This window comes from Pseudonaja textilis, chromosome 3, assembly GCF_049901715.1.
Source record: "Pseudonaja textilis isolate UNSWEBS1 chromosome 3, rPseTex1.2, whole genome shotgun sequence".
Taxonomy (NCBI): domain Eukaryota; kingdom Metazoa; phylum Chordata; class Lepidosauria; order Squamata; family Elapidae; genus Pseudonaja; species Pseudonaja textilis.
The window spans coordinates 194,960,265-194,985,560 of NC_141992.1; the positions used below are offsets into that span (position 1 = coordinate 194,960,265).

The 25,296-nt window shown below is 42.3% G+C and overlaps 1 protein-coding gene across 24 annotated transcripts in view; it reads right to left on the minus strand.

Annotated features, from left to right (window-relative positions):
• Nucleotides 1-25,296, minus strand: part of PTK2 (protein tyrosine kinase 2) — a 210,428-nt gene that overhangs the window by 54,970 nt on the left and 130,162 nt on the right. For 13 of the 24 annotated variants that reach the window (XM_087931786.1, XM_087931783.1, XM_087931788.1 and 10 more), the window contains 8 exons: nt 21,296-21,352; nt 18,162-18,259; nt 14,220-14,304; nt 9,934-10,034; nt 8,943-9,058; nt 7,266-7,366; nt 5,493-5,582; nt 2,512-2,716 (listed from right to left, as the gene is read on the minus strand). In XM_087931786.1, coding sequence (XP_087787912.1) covers nt 2,512-2,716; nt 5,493-5,582; nt 7,266-7,366; nt 8,943-9,058; nt 9,934-10,034; nt 14,220-14,304; nt 18,162-18,259; nt 21,296-21,352 — 853 coding nt within the window. Of the gene's footprint in view, nt 1-2,511; nt 2,717-5,492; nt 5,583-7,265; nt 7,367-8,942; nt 9,059-9,933; nt 10,035-14,219; nt 14,305-18,161; nt 18,260-19,253; nt 19,275-21,295; nt 21,353-25,296 lie in introns of all 24 variants that reach the window. The other 11 variants (XM_087931779.1, XM_087931772.1, XM_087931773.1 and 8 more) reach the window with 1 other exon arrangement.

The window sequence follows — 25,296 nt, forward strand, 5'->3', positions numbered from 1 at the left end:
GACATTTCCGCACAATTTTATTTCATCAGAAATGGCACACAGTATTAAAAAAAGGCCGAATATTGAGCTGTTGAAGGAGACACCGGTCAAAGCATTAGGTTCCTCCCACAGAAGTGCGCCCACAAGGCAGGAAAAGCACTGAAATGTATAAATTGATGGTTCATCACACTGGCCTTCTAGGATCAAGAATTCCAGCTTGTCAAACCCACAAGCAGGAGCTCCTTGCCTGAGATCATCATGGCTCCCTGCGCCTTTTTTCATTCCCTACGTTTGAAATCATCGGCTTCGGACGCAATACATAAAGGAAGAGGATTTCTTTCTCATAGAAATCACACCCCAAAAAGTGACAATAGAAAACACACACACACACACGCTCACAAAAAGTCAACTCTGAAGTGGGACGCAGCAGCGGTTGCTTTTGTGGGCACATCATAATGTAAAATCAGAAATGCGTTTCAGCTGCCCACAGTTGCCTCACCAGAAGGGAATTCCCAGCACTTCAGGCAAAAGGGCTGATTTAGCCTTTATGGAGGGACGGCGAAGCCAAAGGCATTTCTCTTTGTTCAGAGAAAAGAAGAAGAAGGGGGATAAAAGCTAATGGGAGTTGTTTAAATTTAGACTGGCTGAAATTGGAGATGAGACTCATTTCGGGGCCTCTCGTGAAAAGAAATAACAGCAATATTTCATTTTATTCTGCTCCAAGTGGGAATGAACAATATTCCATGATCTCTTGCAGTCAATTTCTTCCCAAGCATCCCTTTGAGGATTACACCTGTTTTCATCACTGTTGTGGTGACTTCAGGCAGAGAGGGGCTTTTTACTTGCAGCTTCACAGCTATGGAATGCAGGTAGTCCTCGACTTACGACCACAATCGGGCCCAAAATTTCTGGTGCTAGGCAAAACGTTTGCTCAGTGAGCTTTGCCCCATTTTATGACTTTTCTTGCCACCATTGTTAAACGAAATGGCTGCGGTTGTTAAGTTAGTCACACGGTCGTTAAGTGAACCTGGCTTCCCCACTGACTCTGCTTGTCAGGCGGTCGCAAAAGGGGCTCCTGTGACCCCGGGGGGACACTGCAACCGTCGTAAATATGAGTCGGTTGCCAACGTTCAAATTCTGATCACGTGACTATGGGGATGCTTGCAATAGTCATCGGTGTGAAAAATGGTCATTAAGTCACTTTTGTCAGAGCCATTGTAACTTCAAATGGTCATTAAGTGAATGGTTGTAAGAGAAGGACTATATGTAAAGTACGAGGGGGAGGGGGAGTTACCCAGCCCTATTGCTTCTCCCTTTTCTGGCAAGTTATGGAAAGCAAATTATTCTGAAGTACCTTTGAGACGACACCAATCCATTTAGATATCCAGATCATCCTTGATTTTTACAACCATTCATTTAGCCAGTGTTTAAAAGTTACAACAGTACTGGAAAAAGGGACTTACTCCTGGTTGTTGCACTTACAAGACAGTGGAGACAGCATCTCCAGTCATGCGATACAAATTTAAGCACTTCGCAGCAAGCATGTATTCACTGTATCCTATCCCAGGGTTAAGGGACCACCGTCTGCAACAACCTTCACAGCTGGCTTCCAACAAGCAAAGTCAATCGGAGTGGGGAGGGAAGCTGGATTCACTTAACGACTGCCTGAGTCACTTAAGAACTGCAGCAATGTCCTCAACAATCGTGCCAAAAAAGATCATTAAAATCGGGTGTGATGCACTTAACAACTGCCTTGCTAGGTGTTGGAAATTCCCAGTTGTGAGTGTTAAGTCAAGGAATACTTGTATATAAATTATGAATACAATTCTGCTTTGGTATTTGGAGGGTGGAATTTGGGGATTGTTTTGGATTGTATCACTTTTCCGATATTGCTATCCCACTTATCCCCATGATTAATAATTGTACCATGTGACTGGACATCTATATCCCAGAAAAGCAGAGCAAAGTCTGAAGATTTAAAGTCCTGGCTTCAGAGCTGAATTAGAAGGTACCTCAATCTAGCTTTTATTCCACAAACAAAAGTTTTAAGCAAAGTTTTGTTTAAGCAACAAGAAAAGCAATGTCTCCGTAGCCCAAATGCTACCATGGGACCATCTCTGCTAGCAACCAATCAAACATAATAGTACAACATGAGAACACATGAAAAGGAAACAAGGAATTCACAATGGATGCTGCTTTTAGAGACAGCCTTTGGCAGCAATTTAAGAGGCACCATTCACATGTTGTCAGAAAAACATAAAACAGAACAATTATGTGACCGTGACCTGATTCAAATTACAATTATTCTGTTATTCTTGGGGGTACATTGCTTTAATTTAAAGCGAGGGCATTCCAAATTGCAATCAAGACTAACGAAAACCTGGTTCACGAGGAAACACCACCATATCCCTTGCTCCAAACAAATCTCTATGACTGCCCCCACCACCACCCAACGAAGACTATTATTTTTTGCACGGGGGGAAAAAAAAAATGAGCGTATTACGTATGAGCGAAGAGAAAAGGAATTCTTACTTCAGTTGAGCTTTAAGTTCTGTAAATCGTGGGCGCCTGCTGGGATCGTAAGCCCAACATTTGGTCATGAGGCTGTAGAGGGTAGGCGGGCAGTTGGGCGGCATCGGCAACCGCTCGCCGTTTTCGATCCGGCCAATCACATCGTTGTTCTTCACTCCTTGAAAGGGCTTGATGCCGTGCATTAGGATTTCCCACATGCATACACCTGGGAAACGGGGGGAAAAAAAGAACTGCTGACTCTCCCGAAAGCCAACGCTGGAAGTGAAACCGAACCCTGCCTTCAGAAAAGGCATCAGCCACCCTGAGATCATAACATTGGAATTCTTACTCACGTCTCCAGGTAGTCGATGACTACCTGTCTGAGAATGGGTAGCGAGCATTTATGAGAAATGACACCAGCTGGCAGGCAAACATGAGCTGCAAGCTTATCAGAAAGGAACCGGAACATGCCCATTTTTTAAAATATAATTTTTACAATTGACGGTGGCTCCGTGGCTAAGACGCTGAGCTTGTCGATCAGCAAGGTCGGCAGTTCGGCGGCTCGAATCCCTAGCGCCACGTAACGGAATGAGCTCCCGTGACTTGTCCCAGCTTCTGCCAACCTAGCAGTTTGAAAGCATGTAAAAAAAAAAAAAAAATGCAAGTGGAAAAATAGGGACCCCTTTGGTGGGAAGGGAACAGTGTTCCGGGCACTTTTGGCGTTTAGTCATGCTGGCCACATGACCGCGGAGATGTCTTCGGACAGCATGAAGGATTAGGCCATGGTGCCTTTGCCAGCAAACATGGAACTTGGGAGGCTGTGCACTGCCCCGCTGACCTCCGTTTTCACTGGCAGAGGGTTGCAGGAGGCCGTCACAGCCAAAAATGGAGCTCGGGAGCCATTTTTGCTGGCAGAGTACTCGGGACACCACAGGTGCCCCAGAATGTCAACTAAAAAAAATACTCCTTTGGTCTTTTTACTTGCTAGCAAAAAGGAAGAGGGGGAAGTAGTGCATTCCCCAAATGCTTCAGATAACTGCTAGGCAGCCGAAGCTGTTGGCACACAAGATTATTACTGGAGAGCATGATTGATGACTTTTGGCTACGATGTGTCCCATTGGAGAATATACATCCAGGGGATGGGGGGAAGATCAGGGTCAAGAAGGAAATGAATGATGTATATTAGTGTTGGCTGCACCCAGGTAACGCCGACATGATCACTCCTAATAAATCTTTTTTTTTTTTTACTCTGAGAGATGCGGCTAGAGATTTATGATTTGAATGGGGGTGGATTTGTCGGAGTCCTGACACAGACATGAGTGACGTGGAGCTGGCCACGCTCACCATGGCCCCCTGAGATCAAACACAACCCTGATGCGGCCCTCAATGAAATCGACTTTGACACCCCTGTACTACGGTATCAACTAACAAGAAAAAGACGCAGTCAAAGATCGGCCCCAAGGGGGGAAAAAGGGAAATTTTGCTTCCGTGCAAATTGCTGAGACATCATGGGGGAAACAATCGAAGTTTTAGACACTCCGTTTTTGGCCATAGGAATCATTTCCTTAGCTAAAATGGAGCAAAGCAGGCCATTATCCTCCACTTTTTGCTACAGGTTTTCCTTGACTTACAACCATTCGTTTAGTGACTGCTCGAAGTTACAAGGGCAGTGAAAAAAACCGACTTATGACCATTTGTCACACTTGTGTCCACTGCAGCATTTCCATGATTACCTGATCAAAATTCAGATGCCTAGCAATTGTCATGTATTTATGGCAGTTACAGAGTCCTGGGGTTACAGGATCGATCCCCTTGTGCAACTTCCTGACGAGCAAAATCAATGGGGAAGCCAGATTCACTTAACAACATGTTACTAGCTTAACAACTGCACTGATTCACTTAACAACTGTGGCAAGAAAGGTCGTAAAATGGGGGCAAAACTCACTTAATAACTGTCAACATAAATTTTGGGCTCAATTGGGGTTTTAAATTAAGGATTACCCATATAGGTAGACCGAGAATCCGCCTTATTTTCTCAAGCGTCAACGGACTAAATTCCTTTGCAATTCAGGAGATAAACATAGCGAACATTGCTTTTTACTGCCTTTCTCTCTTCTAGACCTGTAGGAAATGACTCAAATGGGCTCCATCAAGCCTTTTCATACAAAAAAGAGACACCATGCACTTGTATGGGAGAAACAGCGCTGCAGGAGAAGACCAGTGGTGGAATTAAAAAATTTTACTACCGGTTCTGTGGGCATGGCTTGGTGGGTGTGGTGTGGCATGCCGTGGCTTAGTGGACATGGCAGGGGAAGGTTACTGCAAAATCCCCATTCCCTCCCCACCCCACTAACCAGCTTTCCAGCTCCGTTCTCCTGTGCAGGACAACCAAAGAAGATCTAGCTGATCAGCTGGGACTCGGAAGGCAGAGAAGAGATGGGGGCGGGGCCAGTCAGAGGGTGGTATTTGCCGGTTCTCCAAACTACTCAAAATTTCTGCAACTGATTCTCCAGAACCAGTCAGGATATGTTGAATGCTACCTCTGGAGAAGACCCAAAGGTGTTTTTTTTCCGAAAGGCAACCAGACTTACTTGGTTCTTTTTCCTTTGAAAATGTTTCACTTCTCATCCAAGAAGCTTCTTCAGTTCTAACTTTCTTAGCTGAAACATTTTCAAAGGGAAAAAAAAAACCCAAGAATGTCCAGTTCCCTTTTGGAAAAAGCACCTTTTTTCCAAAAAGGAAGGCAAATCCCTTTTGCGGCGTTCTGACAAAGAAAGTCAATGGGGAAGCCAGATTCATTTAATAAATATGCTACTAACTCAACAACTGAATGATTCACTTAACAACAAGAAAGGTTGTAAAATGGGGGCAAAACTCAATTAGCAAACATCTCTCTTAGCAACATAAATTTTGGGCTCAATTGTGGTCATAAGTCGAGGACTAACTGCACTCATTCAACGAACGGAGGCAGAAATATAGGAAACTTGCTGATCTTCTCTTACCAAACATCCAGACATCACTGGCTGAGGTAAAACGTCGGAAGTTGATGGATTCTGGGGCCATCCATTTGATGGGCAATTTTCCTTTTGAAGCTATAGTGAACAAATGAAATCTATTCAGGACATCTTAAAAATCATTATTCTGCTCCACTCCATATATTTTACACTGTTGGGCTGCAATGCATGTTTCCCAGTCTGAATGTGTTGGCTGAATTTTTCGCCAGCTTGGGCTGTTATTGTGGCATTTTTCATAATAAATGAATTTTGGTCTTCATCATTACTGAAAAAACAGGAAGGCTTGATAGTGAAATTCGGTGTATGCTATTGCTTCTTACAAATGAGCCATGTGTGGTTCACCCCTCACCTTCATCACATACTGTCATATCTCCTGGACTTTTGAACATTAAGTAAATGCATCTGGATCAAAGATGACCCAGCCACCAAGCTTTGCCCAGAAAGCAGGACAATCGTTACAAAGTCGTCCCGGAATTGGGCTGCAAAAATATGAATGACTGCAAGATGGCAGTAAAGTATTCAGCATCTATCAAATACTATCTAGCAGTCGTCCAGATGTTTACACACCAAATAAAATATGCCTGATACAATACATGCCCCAATTTTTATCAAATGCAATCAAGACTATAAAATCGGCAGTCCCCGGGGATCTCAATTGGGGCAGGGTGTCAGCGTTCCAGCAACCCTCCGTTCCAACCAATAACTCCAAGACAGACATCTCCCAAAAATTCATTTTATTTGGATAGTAACTGGCACATCTGTGGAATCCCGAATATGAAAGTTCTGGGCTTCCTTGCAATAAAGTAAAAACTACAAATCCATCCCCTATACCCATCACCACATCACATGGCCCAATCACCATCCGTCCCAAAGTAAGACTTCCTTTTCACTATGCGCAACAACTACCTGACCTTGAATCAGTAAAAGAATGTTATTATGTCTGTCTAGATATATTCCAATGGATTCCCCCTTCCCGCTTTCCCAGGCTCAATTGTGGCAGCGTAGAAGCATCAGATCTCAGCATGGCTTCCAAAGCTGACACAGGGGAGGCATTGGAAGGTCTGGGGCAGGTGGACCTATGTCTGCACTATCTCGGAGGCACCCCGTGCTCTGCTTAATGACATACCAGGGAGAGCAAGGATGGAGGTTGTTAAGCAAGGCAAATCAATGGGTGCTCGCTTAACTATCTTCACAACTTGCGGCCACTATGGGCAGGCTCCATTGTGGTCATAAGTTTAGGACTACCTGTAAAATAACATTTTACAGATTCTATAATACTGCGTATGAGAACTCTCACATGGTTTCCAATTCTTTTTGTTCAACAGTATAGAATCAATTTGCTACTAAACTTAGAAAAAAACAGATCAATTCTTTGCCATGACTCCTTTATACAAGACCTCCGTCAAAAAGGAAGAAGGGGAAAAGGAAGTCTGTCAAGAATCTTTGGAGCCTGATCTCGTGGTACCAGGATCCAGCCAGCAGTAAGATTTCATAAGCTATTTTCTAATGCCTCTAACCCTACAACCCTGGACTGTGAGCTCAGCATTTCATTTTGTTACTTGATGCCAAATCTGAAGTAGACCTGTCAATACAATTACTGACCTTTTAAAATAAAATACTTAAATGGACCTTGACTATACTGGTTTTTAATTCTGGACTGCTGACTTGTGCCTCTTGTCCTATATTCTATGATAACTCTAAGATAGGATACTCTTTTTACTCAACAGAGGCTGTAGACAGCGATTGGGTGGACACACTTACCTTTATAATATGTGCTATCTTCCATATACCGAGATAAACCAAAATCACCTAGTTTCACACAGTCTGTAGAGGACACCAGCACATTTCTAGCAGCAATATCCCTGGTAGAAGACACATATGTAAATCATTCAACATGTAAGCCATCCGCACCTGAACACATCTCAGGCACATTTAATCGAATTATTTTTACACCAAGAATCTATCACACTCCTGTTCTCTTCCAACAAAAAGGCATAATATATCACATTACATACTGTATGAAAATCTAACTGGATTAGACAATTATACCTGAATATAAGGGCAACCAACATTTACACAGCTTGGTACTGACATCTCCAACTAAACCTTCCATTAATTTTTACACAAAATGCTTCAAGTAGTGGAATCTTTTTGACTCATCATAAAATACAGGCCTGCAATGGTACCACTGTTCTTGTTTCCAAATTCTGACTCCCAGAAAGAACTTCACACGCCGCTATAAATTTTGGCACTGAGGGTAGTTTTTAGGGGGATTTACTTAAATCCCCCAGTGCCCCCCCCAAATATCCCAAAATTCTCTATCCTCTCTAGTAACATCAGGATATCATCTGGTCACTCCAGGTCTTTGGTAGCTGTCTTTATTTTTCCTTTCCTGAAATGATAGCTTCCTGTAGATAGAAAGTTGCACACTGCTCCTGCTGGGGGCTGGATCCCAAACCTCTGTAACCATTTCATTGTGGTACCAGATGTTTGGAGAAGCAGACAAAAGAACAAGCGAGCAATCTTCCTATTAAATACTACTTAAGTCTTTCCAGTCTCCTTACAATGAAATGTACAAGCGTATGCACATCAAAGCAGGAAAAAAAACACCCAGGATTTTTGTTTTAAGGAAAACAAGACTAATTTATGGTTCTTTGACCCCTTAGTTAAAAAAATCAGGCAGACTCTAGTCTGAATCTGAGTTCTGAATCTTGCTTGCATCTTTGCCTGAGCATTATATAAGATTCTTATTAAAAATAATGTGCTGTACAGGGTGTTGTAAGGATTAGAAGACACTGCATGCAAAACCACCTTGGAACTTTTACAAGTATGCGTGAACTCAAAGTTTTATAGTGTGTGTCTGACCTCCTTTTTTAATAAAGTCTTTTCTTTACTCTTAAAAATGTCAAGTATTCCTCCGATTGCTTTCCATTTGAATTACCAGTCCATTCACTGGTTAAACGGTTTCCAGGAAAACTCTTATTGCTATCTCAAGGTCTGGAGGTTGTTTGAAACTGGAAATCGGAAATCACAAGGGGCTTTGGAAGAAAACTCCTTCCTGACTCACTTGGTGCTACTATTTTAGAAAACACTGGAAGAGGCTGCCCAGTAGATGTCACCCTTTGCCAAATCTCTCGCAAGCTGCTGGATTTGGAACAGTTAATACTCCCAAAGAGGCCGACAAATCAAGGATGAAAATAAGTGGATTCTAAGATGTTAAAATATTACTCACCCTTGTTCATTAAATCAACATAAAGGGAATCACTTTATGTTGTGAGATGGGCAGCTATGCAAATTTCACAAAACGCATGGAATAATGGAAAACGTAGTTCTGGATAAGAAAACCCATCACCACTGAACCTAACATGGCTGCTACACCGGGCAACAATGTATGCCATTTTTAGAGGATAATATTTTGGAGGGATCTGATGAACTTACCTATGTACAAACCGTTTGCTCTCTAAGTAGGCAAGTGCTGTGCTAAGTTGGTAAGCGTACAGTATCAAGGATGCCAGATCCAAGCTGTATTTTCTGACTTGCAGAAATGATCTCAGCTACAGGATAAAGGAAAGAGAGGGAGGGAGGGAGAGAGAGAGGGGGAGAGGGAAGGAGGGAGAGGGAGAGAAAGGTTAGACTAAGCAAAAAAAGATCCAGGAACAGAATGTTGCAGCGCAAAGGATCTCGATTCAACGTGTTACAGCGCAAAGAACCCAACTGCCTCCTGTCTCTCTTTTCCATTCCACTCTCCTCCTCCTCATGGCTACTAAGCATACTCAGTTCTCACTGGGCTGTTGCAAAGAAACTGTGATTTCTAAGCAACCACTGGGCTTCCACAAGCAGTCCTGGCAGCGGCCTCACTCTGGCCTCAGTCATTGGGATGCTTAGCTATTAAAAGGAAAACACTGACAATATTCAAGTTGGGCTACCTCTGCTGATCTTTAGAATTAAATGACTTTCCTTCCAATCAAAAGGTGCATGTTTTACAAAAGCTTGGGCCCACATACTCCAAACCAGGGGTAGGCAACTATGACCCCCTTTTACGATGCTGCGATGGTCGTTAAGTGTGAAAAAAATGGTCATACGTCACATTTTTCAGTGTCACTGTCACTTGGAACGGCCGCTAAAGCCAAGGACTACAAGTACGGTGGGGAAAGATATGTATTTACGATCCTTTTCCGCTCTCCTCTTCCCAGTGGAAAAGCAGAGAGGTGTCACTCAACCCCACACTGAGAATTCTGCACAGGTTTGGGTCTCCTCTTCCGATTCCACAATTCCCACGGGACTCAAATCGAAGCTACGATTCTGCCATTGCCAAATGCCGGTGACTCTTTGGTTCCTTTGAGAAAGGCCTCCATACGACACATCCACGTCCCCCAAAGCCTTTATCGAGCCTCCGAGGACGGGCATATTCTTGATGGATTCTGCTCACCTCTCCCTGGGTACAGAGCTCCATAATGATCCAAACGGGGTTTTCCGTGATGACGCCAATCAGCTTCACAATGTGAGGGTGATCAAACTGACGCATGGTTACTGCAACAGGGAAAGCAAAAGTTCTCGTGAAATGGAGGCACGCTGTGATGGGGTGATCGGAAAGCAAGGGGGTTGAAACAGATTCTAGACTTACTAGCACATAAGGCTTATATACCGCTTCACAGAATTGATGCCAAGGCTCCTCTGCCCCCATCAAAATTAAGTAGAGATGTTTGACAAAAGCCTTAGGTAACCATACTAATATCTCACAGATCTTTGCATTAATTGTTGGCTATTCAAAGCGATGATTGAGGAGGAATCAACAGTGATAGTTTGACTGAATGATACTGTCATGCCCCTGTCGGAATCTGATTTGGAGGAAGAAGCCGAGCAACTGACAGGGAGTGGGAATGTGGCTTCGTTGGCTGTGGAAGAAAACTGGGGAAGGGCGAAGGCCAGCTGGGCAGAGCAGGGAAGAGGCAGAGCAAGTGAGAGGGAATTCGAAGGAAGATCCAGGCCCACTCCCTCTTCATCCTAGGGCATGCAGGGAGGAACGGAGAAGAGAGCAACGTGGGTTGCATGGCTTGCAGGGAAGGAAAGGGCCCTGATTCCCTTCATTAGCTGCAGCTGGGCACAGTGTATAAAAAAGGAAGCTGTGCAGAGCAAGCTGTTGGGAGCAAAATATCTTGTATCGTCGTGGCTTATCTATGTTCCTGGTGTCTTCCCAACTGTGAGTTTTGCCATGCTTTCAAGTCTGAAATTTCTTCTCCTGCCCTGTCAAGCAAATTACTTCAGTTTGGTTTGTTTGGATTTTAAATCACAGTTATGTGTACCTTGTTTTGGACTGAATTTTCTACAGTTAAAGGCTGTTCCTGGGAGAGTTTTTCTCCAGCCGAAGGTAACCTGGACATTGGGGGCAAAGTTGGAGATAATAAAGGGACTCTTATCGCTTATTTGACTATGTTGCCTTTGTGCCACACCCTGGCTCATCACAGACACACTTTCTCTTAGATCACAAAGAGACTGTCCAGGGCTGAGGGAGTCTTTTTGAAAGAGTCAAGCTCTCTTCATCCATAGCACTGGCACTAGCGCTTAGACTTATACACCGCTTCACAGTGCTTTACAGCCCTCTCTAAGCAGTTTACAGAGTAAGCCTATTGCCCCCAACAATCTGGGTCCTCATTTTACCCACCTTGGAAGGATGGAAGTCCGAGTCAACCTTGAGCCTGGTGAGAATCAAACCCCTGGCAGTCAACAGAATTATCCTGCAATACTCCATTCTAATCACTGAACTCCCAGTGGGGTAATCTTAGATTAGTTAGAAATGCTTCATCAAACACATTTCCCATCTACAGGCTGTCCTCGACTAACGACTGTAATGGAGCCTCCCATTGCTGGTGTAAGTTGTGACTGGAGAACAATTTAACTGGGGTGGTATAGAGTCTCCTGCTTGAGCAGGCGATTGGACTAGAAGATCTCTGAGGTCCCTCCCAGTCCTATGGTTTTATGACTAACATAAAGTGGGCTGGTCACATGAACAACATGATTTTTGGGGTGTGTGGTGGTCATTAAGTGAATCAATGGATTACTACGGGCATGGGTTTGCCGAAAACCAGAAGTAAATGTTGATTTTCGGCAGAACTGTTAGAAAATGCACTCAAACGCAACCACAGGAAGGTACAAGCAGCTGCTAATATGTCCCAGTACTGAGTGACCAAAGTTTGGTCACGTGGCCACGAGCAGCAAGGGCACCTTGACTGCCGAAAGTTCAAATTTGGGACATATATAGCCTGCTGTGGATCTGTCATAACTTCTAACAGTCGCTAAGCGACTGGCCATAAATTGAGGACTCTCTGTAAAAGGTTCACACAGGAAATCATTGTGTTTTCAGAGTAAACTACCATTGTTTCTGGGAAATGGGCTACGTGGATGAACCTTCCCACCGTTTCATATGCTCACTGTCTACTTTGCAGCTCCGCTCTCTATTTTCATTTCTCTCCCATTTCTAATATCTACTGTGATGAGTGTTGCTTTTGCAGATATACTAATGCTAATCATGATTACTTTTACAGCAGCTCCTGAAATGAAAGCATATTTAGCCCCGATTTCAGCATCCAAAGCACAGATGTAACACTAAAATGGGTTAGAGCTGGAAGACATTGGAAGAGAAGTGCAGAAGCATAGCATGCATTTTTAATTTCACAACCATGCTGAAAAGGCCAGGAATTTTCCTTCTGAGGAGCCACTAAGGTGTGACAACAATTTAATATCTTTCGACCGGCTTAAATTGATTCACTTCAAGAACAGATGGCTTGCAAAATATAAATTGGCGACAATTATCACTAACTAGGCTTCAAAGCTTCAAACCCGCCTTATAAAAAAAAAATCTTATCGATTCACAGTGTCTACGCTCCATTTGGGCATTTCTTCATTAGAGCAGAAAGACGACAAATGGAACACTATTCAGACAGATGCACTGAGTTGTGATGGAGTACAACCCTGACATGAATATGATGTCCACAAGAAAAACTCATTTACTCCTTTGGCTGGCATCAAAGCCTATTGATGAGGAGTATAATTGCTTTATGATCAATCTCAAGAGCACAGGAGTTAAAGCTCGCGCTGAATGAAACGGAAATTGGTTTGTTTGTGCTGTGGAAGAGATAGCACTCCATTGCCAAACCTGGAACATTCATCTTTTATCTCATGACATACACAGGAAAATCCTAAAAAAACATACATTATTAGAGTAGCAGATTTATCTTGGCTGCTCATGATTCGATCGCCGTTCTAAACTACGTGCGTAGTTTGAACAGAGTGTTACAAATCTGGATTTATGAATCAAATCTCAGTCCGTATTTCTCAACTGCAAGACTGTCTATCCAAGGACAGGAATGCAACCCGTCTGTCGGTCTATTTGCTTACTTTTAGGCAATCCCATTCTCTGGTGAGATTACACTAGCAAAAAAAGGAGGGGGAAAGAATAATCACAAAACCCTAACAAAAGCATCTCAGTAAAAGTATTCCAAAGAAATGCACAAAAAATGTATATTTTATTATAAACTCTTATTAATAACGAAGATCTATCAAATCTAATGAGGGCAGACCTGTGCATCCACACAACCTCCCAAAGCTCGATGGAACAGAATAATCTCTAGTGCAGAGGTCTCCAACCTTGGAGTTGAAGCCCGCCAGGCTTAAAAGTTGCCACGGTTGGAGACCCCTCCTCTATGCACTATTGCTCTTGATGTTTCTATTCCAGATCTTTTCCCATTCTGTTAATGTAATGCTTCTTCCAATATTCCTACTCCACGTTATCATGTTCCCTTTCACTATCTCTTGCTCTAATTCTACCTCCAATAAATATTTATAAAATTTGGAAATATTCTTTTTATTTGATCCTAATAAGATTTTATCTAAATATTGTAATTTGCTATAGATTCCAAACTCTTTGATATCTTATTTGTATCTGCTATGGATTTGTATATATAACCACTGGTCAATTTTAAATTCCTGTTCCTGTAACTCCTGTCGAGTTCTTATGCACTATTGCTCAAACTCGGCAACTCTATGATGAGTAGACTTCAACTCCCAGAATTCCCCAGCTTATTGGACTGACGTAACAGTGCCCCCAGCTGGCCAGGAGAGCCAAATCCTGCCTTTTTCAAGAACATGCCAACGACATCCACAGGCAGCCAGGTTAGCACACACCCCATGCCTGGGAAAGGGAAGGTCAAGCCACAGTGCATGTGGGTGAGTGGGAGAAGAGGAAGAGATGCAAGCAGCTGTGGAAGCGGGGAGCAAGGTCTGGGCCAGGACAAACAGCAGGCAAGCGAGCCAACGGTCAACTTCCAAGACCGTAAGCCACACAAAACAGCCCACCTTGGTTTGATCCCCTGCCTGGAGCCAGCTTGGCTTTGCAACTCGGTAGTCGCGGTGCTTGTGAAAAAGAGCTGGGAGCTTTGTAGCAGCTTTATTCTGCAGCTGTGTTTATAAAAGGAGGAACCCCACCGAGGCAGCGCAGAATCCCCAATAAGTACAAGCGGATGAGGACAAGATGCCACTTCGAGAACTTTGCTTAACGGGGCAAGAGCCAATGGTTGGGATTGGGGGTTGCTAGGATGCCGTGTACAGTTTTCAGCTAAGTTGTGGTGTTTGTTTCCGGTCTTTGCAAAAGGAACCCCCTCCCATACTCACCCTAAACCTACCCAAATTGAACAAAGAGAGAAGATTTTCATAACTTACAGGCTTCTTGCAAGAATTTCTCTCTTATGCTGTCCGAAGTACAGTTTTTACACGTTTTGATTGCAACTGCCATGGCAGGGTTTTCCTACAAGATAGAAAGCCCACGTTATACAGACGAAAGGAATCACACAGATAAAACATAGATTCTGAAGTTGTTGGGGTTTTTTTTGTTTTGTTTTTAAACAGTGTTTCATTGACTTTGCAAAGAAAAAGCGGTAATTTTCTAAAGTTAGCATTTTCTCATGAGCCACACAACTGAATATGACAATTTATATATGAAAATGTTGGAGTGGAGCTGGGAGAGGTTTCCTCCCTTCATTAATGCTCAGGACAGAGTAATCTGAAATTCTGTAAATACTAACATAAACAAACCTGACCAAACTATTAATGTTTAACTTTAATTTAATATTGTGGAAGGGGTTTAAAATTTTTCTTCTCTATTTTCTATTAGATATATCTGTTTTTTCAAAGACTATTTGCATAATGCTAACACTCATTTCTTCAAAAGTATAAAAAGACATTAATACTAAAATTGTATTGCCAATTTCAAGTTTCTAACCAAAAGCTTGAGTTTGGTTAGAAATTAACTTTGCCTTTTTGTTTTATAAGAAGGAATTCAGCTCTCATTATTATTCTATGAACACTGTGTTCAACCTCAGCTTAAGTTAACCAGATTTGTCTCAGACTGCAGAGAAAAGATACCAAAAAGTTGCTGTGATCAATTGTGCATTGCACGCTAATTTTTCTCTGGTAATTTTAATCTGCCCATGAGCAACTTGTTTCGTTGAGCTGTATAACCAGTATCATATAATACCATTCTTTTAAAAGAGAAAAGTAGATTGCCTGTGACACTACGGTATTTTCAGAATTCAGTGAAACATGGCTTAGCCCTTATCGCTTCTAAAATTGCAGAAACCATGTATAAAGTTAAATGAACATCTTTTAAGAGCCATATGCAATGAAATTTAATATTAATGTATGCCGATTAGTATACATTCAAAGTGACAGTAAAGTTAGTCTAAGTCCAATCTTATTGTTCATCCTCTAAGCCAAATATTTAGAGCACTACACTAAACTGTACAGTATTCACGTTTCTTTGAAGACCCCAGTTTTGACTGTCAAGAGTTTTCTTTTTTATTGAAAGCCCCAAGGTTTCAACTATTGAAACCTTCCTATTGAAGGGAGCTAATGAAAACCTAATCGCTACATGGGAAGACAAACACATTTCTCCCGACGCATCCATGCGTCTGTGCAAAGGAACTCGAAGCTGCAGCTTGTGCTGAAAAGTTCAAGCATCTCCCCCAGCAGGCTCAAATCAGAAGCAGCTGGTAGGACGTATTCTCTCCATTAAAAAGTTCACGCGTTACCAATAGCTAATTAAACCCTTGGGCCAACTGAGGTTTCCCTACTCCTTGGACACCATCTCCTCCGCGCACATCCCCACCATGGCATGATTTAACAACTGCGTACAACAGCTGGGCACGTTTATCGGAGCATTTAGGCTTTGATATAATCAGAGAGATGATGAGTTAATCTCCCAGCTTAAGTTCTTATTGTCCCACTTAAGCCAACGGTTTGTGACTTTGCCACACAACTCTCCACCAAAGACTTGGTACATGTTTCTTCCAATGCGTACTTAGAGCAGCGTACTTCCAATGCGTACAGAACTCTCCACCAAAGACTTGGTACATGTTTCTTCCAATGCATACTTAGAGCAGCATACTTCCAATGCGTACAGAACTCTCCACCAAAGACTTGGTACATGTTTCTTCCATTGCGTACTTATTATTTTTGGAAAACTAAAACCAAAAAGATTTCCCCCACCTCCCAAATATCTTTAACACCAGTGTGCATCTAAAGTCCAGGAACTGGAGTTCGCCTACACACTACTCCTTTTCTTTGCTTTATCCTGTGTTTTTTTTTATTTTTCCCCCTTCAGGAAAGAGCTTAGGCGCACGGAATGGCACAATGAGCTTCAGGGTCAAGTGAGGAAAGGGTTTAGCCTTAATTTGACATTTCAGTCATCGTGATCATAGTCATGGTTAGCGGCATTTGCTATACAAAGCAGTGGGACACAGTGTTGAGAAAGAGGGGAAGAGAACGCCAGAAGACGAGCCATATTTGCATGAGAGCAGCAGGCTGAAATTGGCTGACACCAAGCAAGATGAGATGACAGGCAACAAGGAAGGAAAATAGCTTCTAAGCAACCAATGGTCCGAAAGGCGCTTTTTCAAAAAAGAGACATTAAGCAACCAGTCTTATGTAACCTAGTCACATAAACAGCCAGTGAGCATGAAGAAAATGCCATCAAGGTGAATATTAGTGGTCCAGCGTTGAACTGTGTGTCCTTGATGCTTTCTGAGCTAGGTGGTGTTTGTTGTAGTTTGCCAGCAGTCTGTGCAGCCGGCAGCGGAATCAGACAGTGAGGATGAAAGGGGACCAGTCAGGGAGTCTGGGGAGGACTCGGACGAGGGTCCTGCGTCCAATGCAGAGATGGGGCCAGGACCATCTGGGAGTGGTGTGCTGACTCTGGAGGCTCCGGCGTCTGGCAGCAGTGAGGCAGACGACCCAGGGGAGCCTGTTCCCAGTGTGCGTGTGCAGAGCTGCCAGAAGGCAAGAGCAGCTAAGACAAAAGGGGCGACTTGGGAGTAAGGCTTGAAGGTGATTGCCCCTCCCATAAGGTATAAAGGACATGCAAAGGTAGAGAAACCTTTGCAGGAAGCAATGTCATTTGCTCTGTTTGGATTAAACCTTGAAGCTGTGTATGGACTTTGTACTTTGGTTGTTTTTTTATAGTTAATTTGGCACTTTAGTTGTTGGCAGCAATTCAAAGGAGAGAAAAGTGAGTGCTTATCTCGAGGGACTGTTTGGGACTCATTACGGGCTGGGAATGAACATAATTCCCAGCGTTGAAATAAAACAAGAGTTGTTTTAACTAAGCGTGTGCTTAATTACGGTCTCGGAAGCCTTGGTCAGAACAGTCTTCTTGCAGACGTTTCATGACCTAGATGAGTAATGTCATCAGTGCTAGAAGGAAATGGGGTTTGGTAATGAAATCCTGGCAACCAAGCTTAGAGACCATCAAGGACCCTACGTGTGTGTGTGTGTGTGTGTGTGTGTGTGTGTGTGTGTGTGTGTGGTATTCAGCTTTGTTCGGGTATTTTCCCACGTCATTATAGTTGTGCTTTTAAAGTTGTGGCAACGTTTCGGAAGAATCTCATCTGCCATCATCAGGCTTCTGTATTGTCTTCGTATGGACACTATACAGAAGCCTGATGATGGCAGATGAGATTCTGCCGAAACGTTGCAAAGCTGAATACCGTATGTATGTATGTATGTATGTATGTATGTATGAAGGTTTGCTAGAACGAAACAAGATGAAGGACTAGATAAAGGACACCATCCACACACACAGCTCTGGTATAAAGAACTCTGTCTTCTCCAACACTCTTTACATCACTTGGCCGGTATTATACTTTGATAAATATGAATGCGTGAGGGTGTGCAGTTTAAAGAATGTTAATCCATCAAGATAAAAGGTTAGCGGACACTCTTTGCATACATAAATTAACAAAGTTCAAAACCTGACATATTTGCATTTTCACTAGAACGTAAGAGTATACAGTGGTGGTGCAGTGGCCTAGAGGCGGAGCTCTTGCCTCACAAACAGGAGGCTGTCAGTTCGATTCTAGGTAGCAACAGATATTTCTCTCTTTGGGCACAATGAGTAAATATCAGCTGTGAACTCTGCGCTGGCATCCAGCCAGTAAACACTCAGCTTCATTCAGTTGCCCCAACTCCACCCCGATGCAAGGGATTAAGGGGTCATTAAAAGACATAAAAAATAAAAAAAAACAGGAGTGTACAGTGGATAATAACACACAATTGGAAGGAAGCGAATTCTACTTATGAGAAAAGCATGAAAACGTTACAGATACCTACTGGAGTGACATAAACTCCCTGGTGAACATCGCCAAACTGCCCTTCGCCGATGCAGCGTCCCAGTTCAATCCGCTCCCTCTGAATCTCATAATCCCTGGCTATTAAAATACAATCCATTTAAATTTAAATCCAATGATGAAATAGCTTCCCCATGAAATACCCCACAAAAGACAAAATGCCATCGAAGGTCGCTTCAAATGATTACCTATTTGAAAAACATGCCCGAATTTGCCCACAAGCAACCCATATAAGTACCATTTCTATATTGGAACCCTCTTAAATACCCATTCAAATGGAAATCCTGGAACGGATAGGAGACGTCTAGTTCTGAATTAGTTTCAGTGTGTTTAGTTACATTAATGCAAGCAATGTAATTAAAACCTCTTAACTGAATTATGACCAATGGTTCACATGGAAAGACATGCAAAAGGGGTAGGTTATTTTGATTAGCTCCTGCTAAAATGGCATATTTAAGAGGTCTCCATTACATGGTATTTTAGGGGCTTGTGGTTTTAATCCTATGCATATATTCCTGGAAATAAACCCAATTAGAGAATGAGATTTACTGCCAAGTAAAAATACAAAATATTGAATTGTTAATCAGGAAATCATCCAAGAATAGTTTTAATAAGCCTGAAAAAGACCTACCCTAAATACCTATGCAATTTATTCATACATATTATATATATATATATGCTTATTATAGCATTATATATGCTTATATATATGCTTATTCCTAAAATCATTAGGCATTATTTATTGCCAACTGAATTGTCTATTTTTATTTCCATATTTCAAATAAAATAGTAGGAAACATGCCTTGTTGTTTCCAAAGGGAGAAGTTGAAATGACTTACTATGATGAGTTTTTTAAAAAGGTAAGAATAGATATAACATCTTCTGTAGTCTATATATCCATTTTTATTTGAACAAAGCAGTTTTTTTAAAATAATCCCATAGCTATCAAATGTGTTGGCTTAAAAATACACAATTGAGCCAGCACTTTATTAATAGAAAGTCAACAGTTTCTTTTTTTTTAAAAGGTATCTCCAAAAATTGTAAACAGATAGATAATTAAAGGATCTCCTGTTACCTTCATCTATTCCATAGCTTTCTGCAGTGCAATTAAGAGAAAAATCAAACACCGGCTTAGAAAATGCTTCTTAAAATGCAAATTACATTTGGAAAATAAAATCCCAGTATTCAACATCCCACACATAGACATTGTATTTGAAATTTCTGCAAATACCCCCAAAATACATGATCTACATTTATGACATCATCTTCGTAACACAGTCGAGGCCCTGATGCCATCCAAATTTACTTTGCATATTATAAAACATTTTAGGATGAGGTGGTTACATTTATCCACTACATATCAGACTATTATGACCTGTTTTTCATTAACAGTGACTAACAATTTAAAAAAAAGTCATTCATTCCCTCTCCCCTAAAAGAATGCTCTTTTAAAAAATAATAATAATGTGTGCTTCCATCCTTTAGAACAGGGATCTCCAACCTTGGCAAGATTTGTGGACTTCAACTCCCAGAATTCCTCAGCTAGCAAAGCTGGCTGAAGAATTCTGGGAGTTGAAGTCCACTGGTCTTAAAGTTGCCAAGGTTGGAGACCTCTGCTTTAAAAAAGGGGTCACCAACCTTTCGGACCTCAGGGACCACTAAATTCATAATTTTAAATCCCACAGACCACTAATATAATCTGACTGGGTGGGCGATCATGTGACTGGATGGGCGTGGCCAGCTTGATGTCACACACGTTGAGGAGCGCCTCGCCGGCCTCTACTCACCTCTCCCCTCCCAGCCACTCCTGCCTGCCCACCCGGGCTCCTTAGGACCCCAACAGGAAGCAGTTGTTGGAGCTAGGCAGCCACCCACAAGAAAGAGTCGGCAAAACAGCTGGCTCAGTTCCAACTGGATCTGGCCAAGAAGGAGGCTCAGCAGAAGCATCTCACTGAGGGCTAGGAGCATAGGCTTTCCAAGCAGAGGGAAGACCTCCGGGAGTGCAAGGCCAGGTCCCGGCGCCTGGAGGCTCAGTGGGCTGAGATGGTCAGCCAGATCCAGGCCATGATCAGTCTCACTGGAATGAGGCCCTCCATCTTCGCCACCAGTGCCCCCTCCCTCCAGCCTCTGCCCAAAGACCTGCACCAGAAGGCTGAAGCAGACCCCAAGTCACAATTTCTGACCCCCTCTGACCTGCACAAGAAGACCCCAAAGCGGGAAGACTCCCTGCAGCAACACAAACATTCATTGCACGTATCCGGCCCAGGGGACGTAGTTTGAGGACCTCTGATTTAGTGCAATATAAAAAATGCAAATAATTTTCCTGTGGACCACCAAAATTTTCTCACGGACCACCGGTTGGTGACCACTGCTTTAGAACAAGCCGAGATTTTCCATTATACCTGCACTTTGGAAGTTGGGGTTTTGTTCTTATTGCCACTGGTTTGTTTGTATGTATCCCGCCTTTATTATTTTTACCAACAACCCAAAGCAGCAAACATATCCAACACATCTTCCTCCTCCTATTTTCCCCACAACAACAATCTTTGTCAGGCGGGCTGGCACCAAAATCACTCAGATGGCTTTCAGGGTTAAAGCAGGACTTGAACTCACAGTCACCAGCTTTCTAGGCTGGTGCCTTAACTGCTAGACCAAACGGCTTCTCATTTTCAATCATCAACCCAAACCACGCTCTGAACGGGTTTAGATAGAGGAAAACTTTGAGAATGAGTTCCCTGACGCCTTCCTTTCCTTAATGTATAGAAGTATAAGAACCTGGAGAGGGAAGCACATACAATCCTAAAGCTAAAAGTGGCTTATTCTTTTGAGTGAGACAGCACAGTGCCTGAACTTACCAGCAGTTTGCCATCTGGCCATCAATCAGAAATGCTCTCTCTCTCAGTTGCTAATGTGAGTCTGTGTGTCTACGTCTACTATTTCAAAAACAATAGTAATAACCCCAGTGGAGGCATGTCAATTTTTCAAAAACACTTAAACCATTTTCTTCTTCTAGTCTCTAGGACCAAAAGGATGCATCCCAAATATTTTTGATTAAATAGATCTACAACTATGTTTACTGACTCTTATCAGATGTCCAAAGTGAAAAGGATGACTTACTTGAAGGCATGGTGTACGTATCTTCTTCATCTATGATCTCTGCATAGTCATCGGTTTCTGAAAGGAAAAGAATTGGAGAATCTGAAGGAAATGACCATATTACAAAACAAATCAAAAAGACACTGTGTGTGTGTGTGCGTACATACACACACAGACTGCTTTTCTATCCAAATCTAAAAACCTGCAACCTTTTCACCCATATAAATCTCCATCTGCCATTCATGTTTAAAATCCTCTCTCCAGACAAGGTTAACTCGGGGGCACGAAGATGACCTCATTACCACCTACATTACATAACCAAGTTTGTTTTTCAGGGACTAGAGAGAAACTGAACGCATCTTTATTATCAGGAGACAGTCCTATTATTTAGACCCAGCAGTCAAAACATGAGTAATCCTGTCTGAATCGTCAACGCAGAAAATTCACAATAAAGCAATGGATGAGAGAGTTTGCAGGGGCATAGCTTGACACACAGCTGCACCGTGAATATCTGCGCCCAAAATAGCAATGGTTGTGATATTATTTTTCCTCTATGGCTTTTTTATTTAAAAAAAAAAGAGAGAGATGAGACACTGCTGGTCTTTCTTAAGGCCTTGAAGACTTAGATTTGTGTTTGGAGTATGGGGGTCCTGATGATGCTGGCGAGCCCATTTCTTGATTCCATTAACTGTTAAGAAGGATTATTAATTGTTGCTTTCTCGGCTGCTATTTATGTTATTTAAAATTGTGTTACATTGCTTTATTCCTTTGTTAAGTACTGTTGGCCACCAAGAGTCATGAACAGCCATATAAATTTAATCGATCAAGTCGATTAACGGATCATCTTTAAAGACCAGACAAGGAACAATGGATGAAAACTGATCAAGGAGAGAATCAACCTAGAAATGATAAATTTTCTGACCCTGAGAACAATCAACCCATGGAACAGAAGTTGCGGGAGCTTCATCACTGGAAGTTTTCAAGGACAGACTGGACTGCCATCTGTCAGAAATGGTGTCTGGTCTCCTGCTTGGGTGGGGGTTGGACTAGATGGCCTACACGGTCCCTTCTAATTCTGTTAATCTATGTATTACAAGTCTGTCCTTAAAAAATTCTAAGTATTACAATATTATTGTCTAATTCTATCCTTACTGCATCCCCAATATTTTCACCAAGATGTAGCTTTTATTATGCAAAGAGATTAGCTTTATGTGTATAACAGTCATTCCGGTTAGAAATCTTAAATGTATATGCTAAATATTCATAAACACCCAAAGCTGTAGTTTCGTTTCTGCTCTGAATGGCTAGCTCAAACCCAAAGTATCTATCTTCCCTGTCATCTAAACCCTGGTAGCATTTGAGTTTAAATAAAGCCTTCCCCCCCCAGGAACAGGATTTTGTTCACTTGTAGGATTTCCTCAAGCCATTCCCACCTAGATAGTTTTAAAAATAAAGGGCAGAATATTCCAAGGAGAAAGAACAAGAAACTGCTATACTTGAACTGGGAAAAAACTAGTGGAAAGTGCTCTCTTCAACAGCCTTGCTAAATTATTGGAATTAATTCAAGAAGTATGGAAGAGTCCAGGAAAGAAAAAGAAAAAAAAAACAGGCTATGCTGCAGAATTTAGGTCATCTCCAAAAAAAGGTTAATTGTTTTAGTCAGAAATTGCATTCATTTGTTAACTTCTCCGGTCTGTGTGATAGTTAAGCCCTATTGTCTCTCATTTCTATTATTCTGCATAAAGAGGGCATTTGTACAACTTCACGCTATTTCCCCAAAGATTGCATTTTCTTCATTATCCTCTTGCGAGTTGAAATCTCATTTCGAAAGAAGAAGTTCTGCTGAGGCTCACCAATTAGAGCAGTCTGCAATGAACCTGGCATGTAGTTTTACACATCGTGTCTATAGAGATTCTCAGCCATCCAGGTCATGGTTGTCCCAAAAATGCTTTTTCCAAGAGGCCGCTGGACTTTCTGGGTTTTTCCTTGAAGACGTTTGGCTTCTCATCCAAGTTTTATAAATTGGGTTTCATAAATTCTTTTGCCACTCCATTCAGGAAAACTCATAGCGGCTTGCATTCCCCATTATATGGAATACATGGAAACTAATCCAGGAGAGAAGCAATCTAAAACTAAGGAGAAATTTCCTGACAAAGCAATTAACCAGCGGAACAACTTGCCCCCAGAAGTTATGAATCCTCCAACACTGGAAGTTTTTAAGAAAAGATTGGGCAATCATTTGTCTGAAATGGTATAGGGATTCCTGCCTGAGCAGGGGTTGGACTAGAGGATTAACAGATTAACAGAGTTGGAAGGGACCTTATAGGTCATCTAATCCAACCCCGCACCCAAGCGGGAGATCCTACACAGGTGGCACACAGATCCTGCAGCAAACTTACCTCACTGTGCATGTGGGTGCCTCACAGCTGATTTTTGGTGGTTTGAGGCCTTTTTCGGCCTCCCAGAAGCTTGAGGAAGGCTTCTGCAGGCTATGCAGGCCAAAAACTAGCCCTGTTTCATCACTTCCTGTTTTTCCGAAAATACCTGAAGTGACAAAACAGGGCTAGTTTTTGGCCTGCAAAGCCTGCAGAAGCCTTCCTCAAGTCTCTGGGAGGCCGAAAAAGGCCTCAAACTGGCCAAAAATCAGATGTGAGGTGCAGTGCAGGTAAGGGGGCGGTGGGGTGGGTGGGTGGGGATTGCGCATGCATGCGTACAGAGCATGGAGTTCCTCCTTATTTCCAGGTTAAATCTCTCCTTGTTCAGTTTCCATCCATTATTCCTTGTCTGTCCTACAGCTACTTTAGAAAATAGCTTGACCCCTTCCTCCCTGTGGCAGCACTTTAAATATTGGAAGACTACTATTATGTCTCCCCTGGTCCTTCTCTTTACTAGACTAGCCAAGCCCAGTTCCTGTAACCATTCTTCATATGTTTTAGTCTCCAGTCCCCTAATCATTCTGGTTGCTTAGGAGAGTCTCAACTTCTTTTTTATAGTGTGGTGACCAAAATTGGATCTAGTACCCTAGGTGTGGTCTTACTAAGGCTTTATAGAGTGGTATTAGTACCTCACTTGATCTTGATTGTATCCCTTCGTTAATGCAATTTAAGATTGCATTAGCTTTTTTGGCTGCTGCTGTACATTGCTGGCTCTTATTTAGCTGGTTGTCCACTAAGACTCCAAGATCCCTCTCACAGTTACTGCTCTTGAGCCTGGTTTCACCCAACCTATATGTGTCCTTTGGGTTTTTCTTGCCTAAGTATAGAACTTTACTTTTCCCTACTTTGAATTTCATTTTGTTAGATAGGGCCCAGGGTTCAAGAACTCCAAGGTTCCTTCGAACTCTGTTATTCTGTATTCTGTATATTAAGTTAAAAACCTCCATCCAAAGCCCATCATAACAGACATCCATGGGTCTGATGAGAATAAACTAATCCCTGGTTTCCCCAAACTTTCTCTTAAAAAATCTTCACAATTCTTTGGAAGTCCAACAGGGAGGAGTGAGTCTGGATATATTTGAAGGTTTGTTTGTTTCTATAATGAAGTCTGATTTAGAGCAGGGGTCTCCAAACTTGCTAACTTTAAAACTTGTGGACTTCCACCCTCAGAATTCTGGGACTGGAGGTCCACTAGTCTGAAAGTTGCCAAGTTGACTTCTGATTTAGAGGAGGATCCCTGCAGTTCCATCTTAAAGTTACAACCTTTCCTGGACCAAGAAGTCACTCTAGCCCTAGTCACCTTCTACACAGGCCGTTGCAATGTGGTTCATGTGACATTGGCCTCGAAGAGGATCCAGAACTTGATACAGAATGCAATGGCCAAAGCACTGAAGGCTAAACAGGTAGTCCTCAACTTACAACAGCTTGTTTAGTGACCGTTCACACTGAAAACAAGGGACTTATGACCGTTTTTCACATTCACGATCCCTGCATTACTAACTTAAGAACTCCACTGATGAACTTAACAAAGGCGGCAAGAAAAGTTGTAATATGGGGCAAAATTCACTTGATAAATGTCTCACTTAG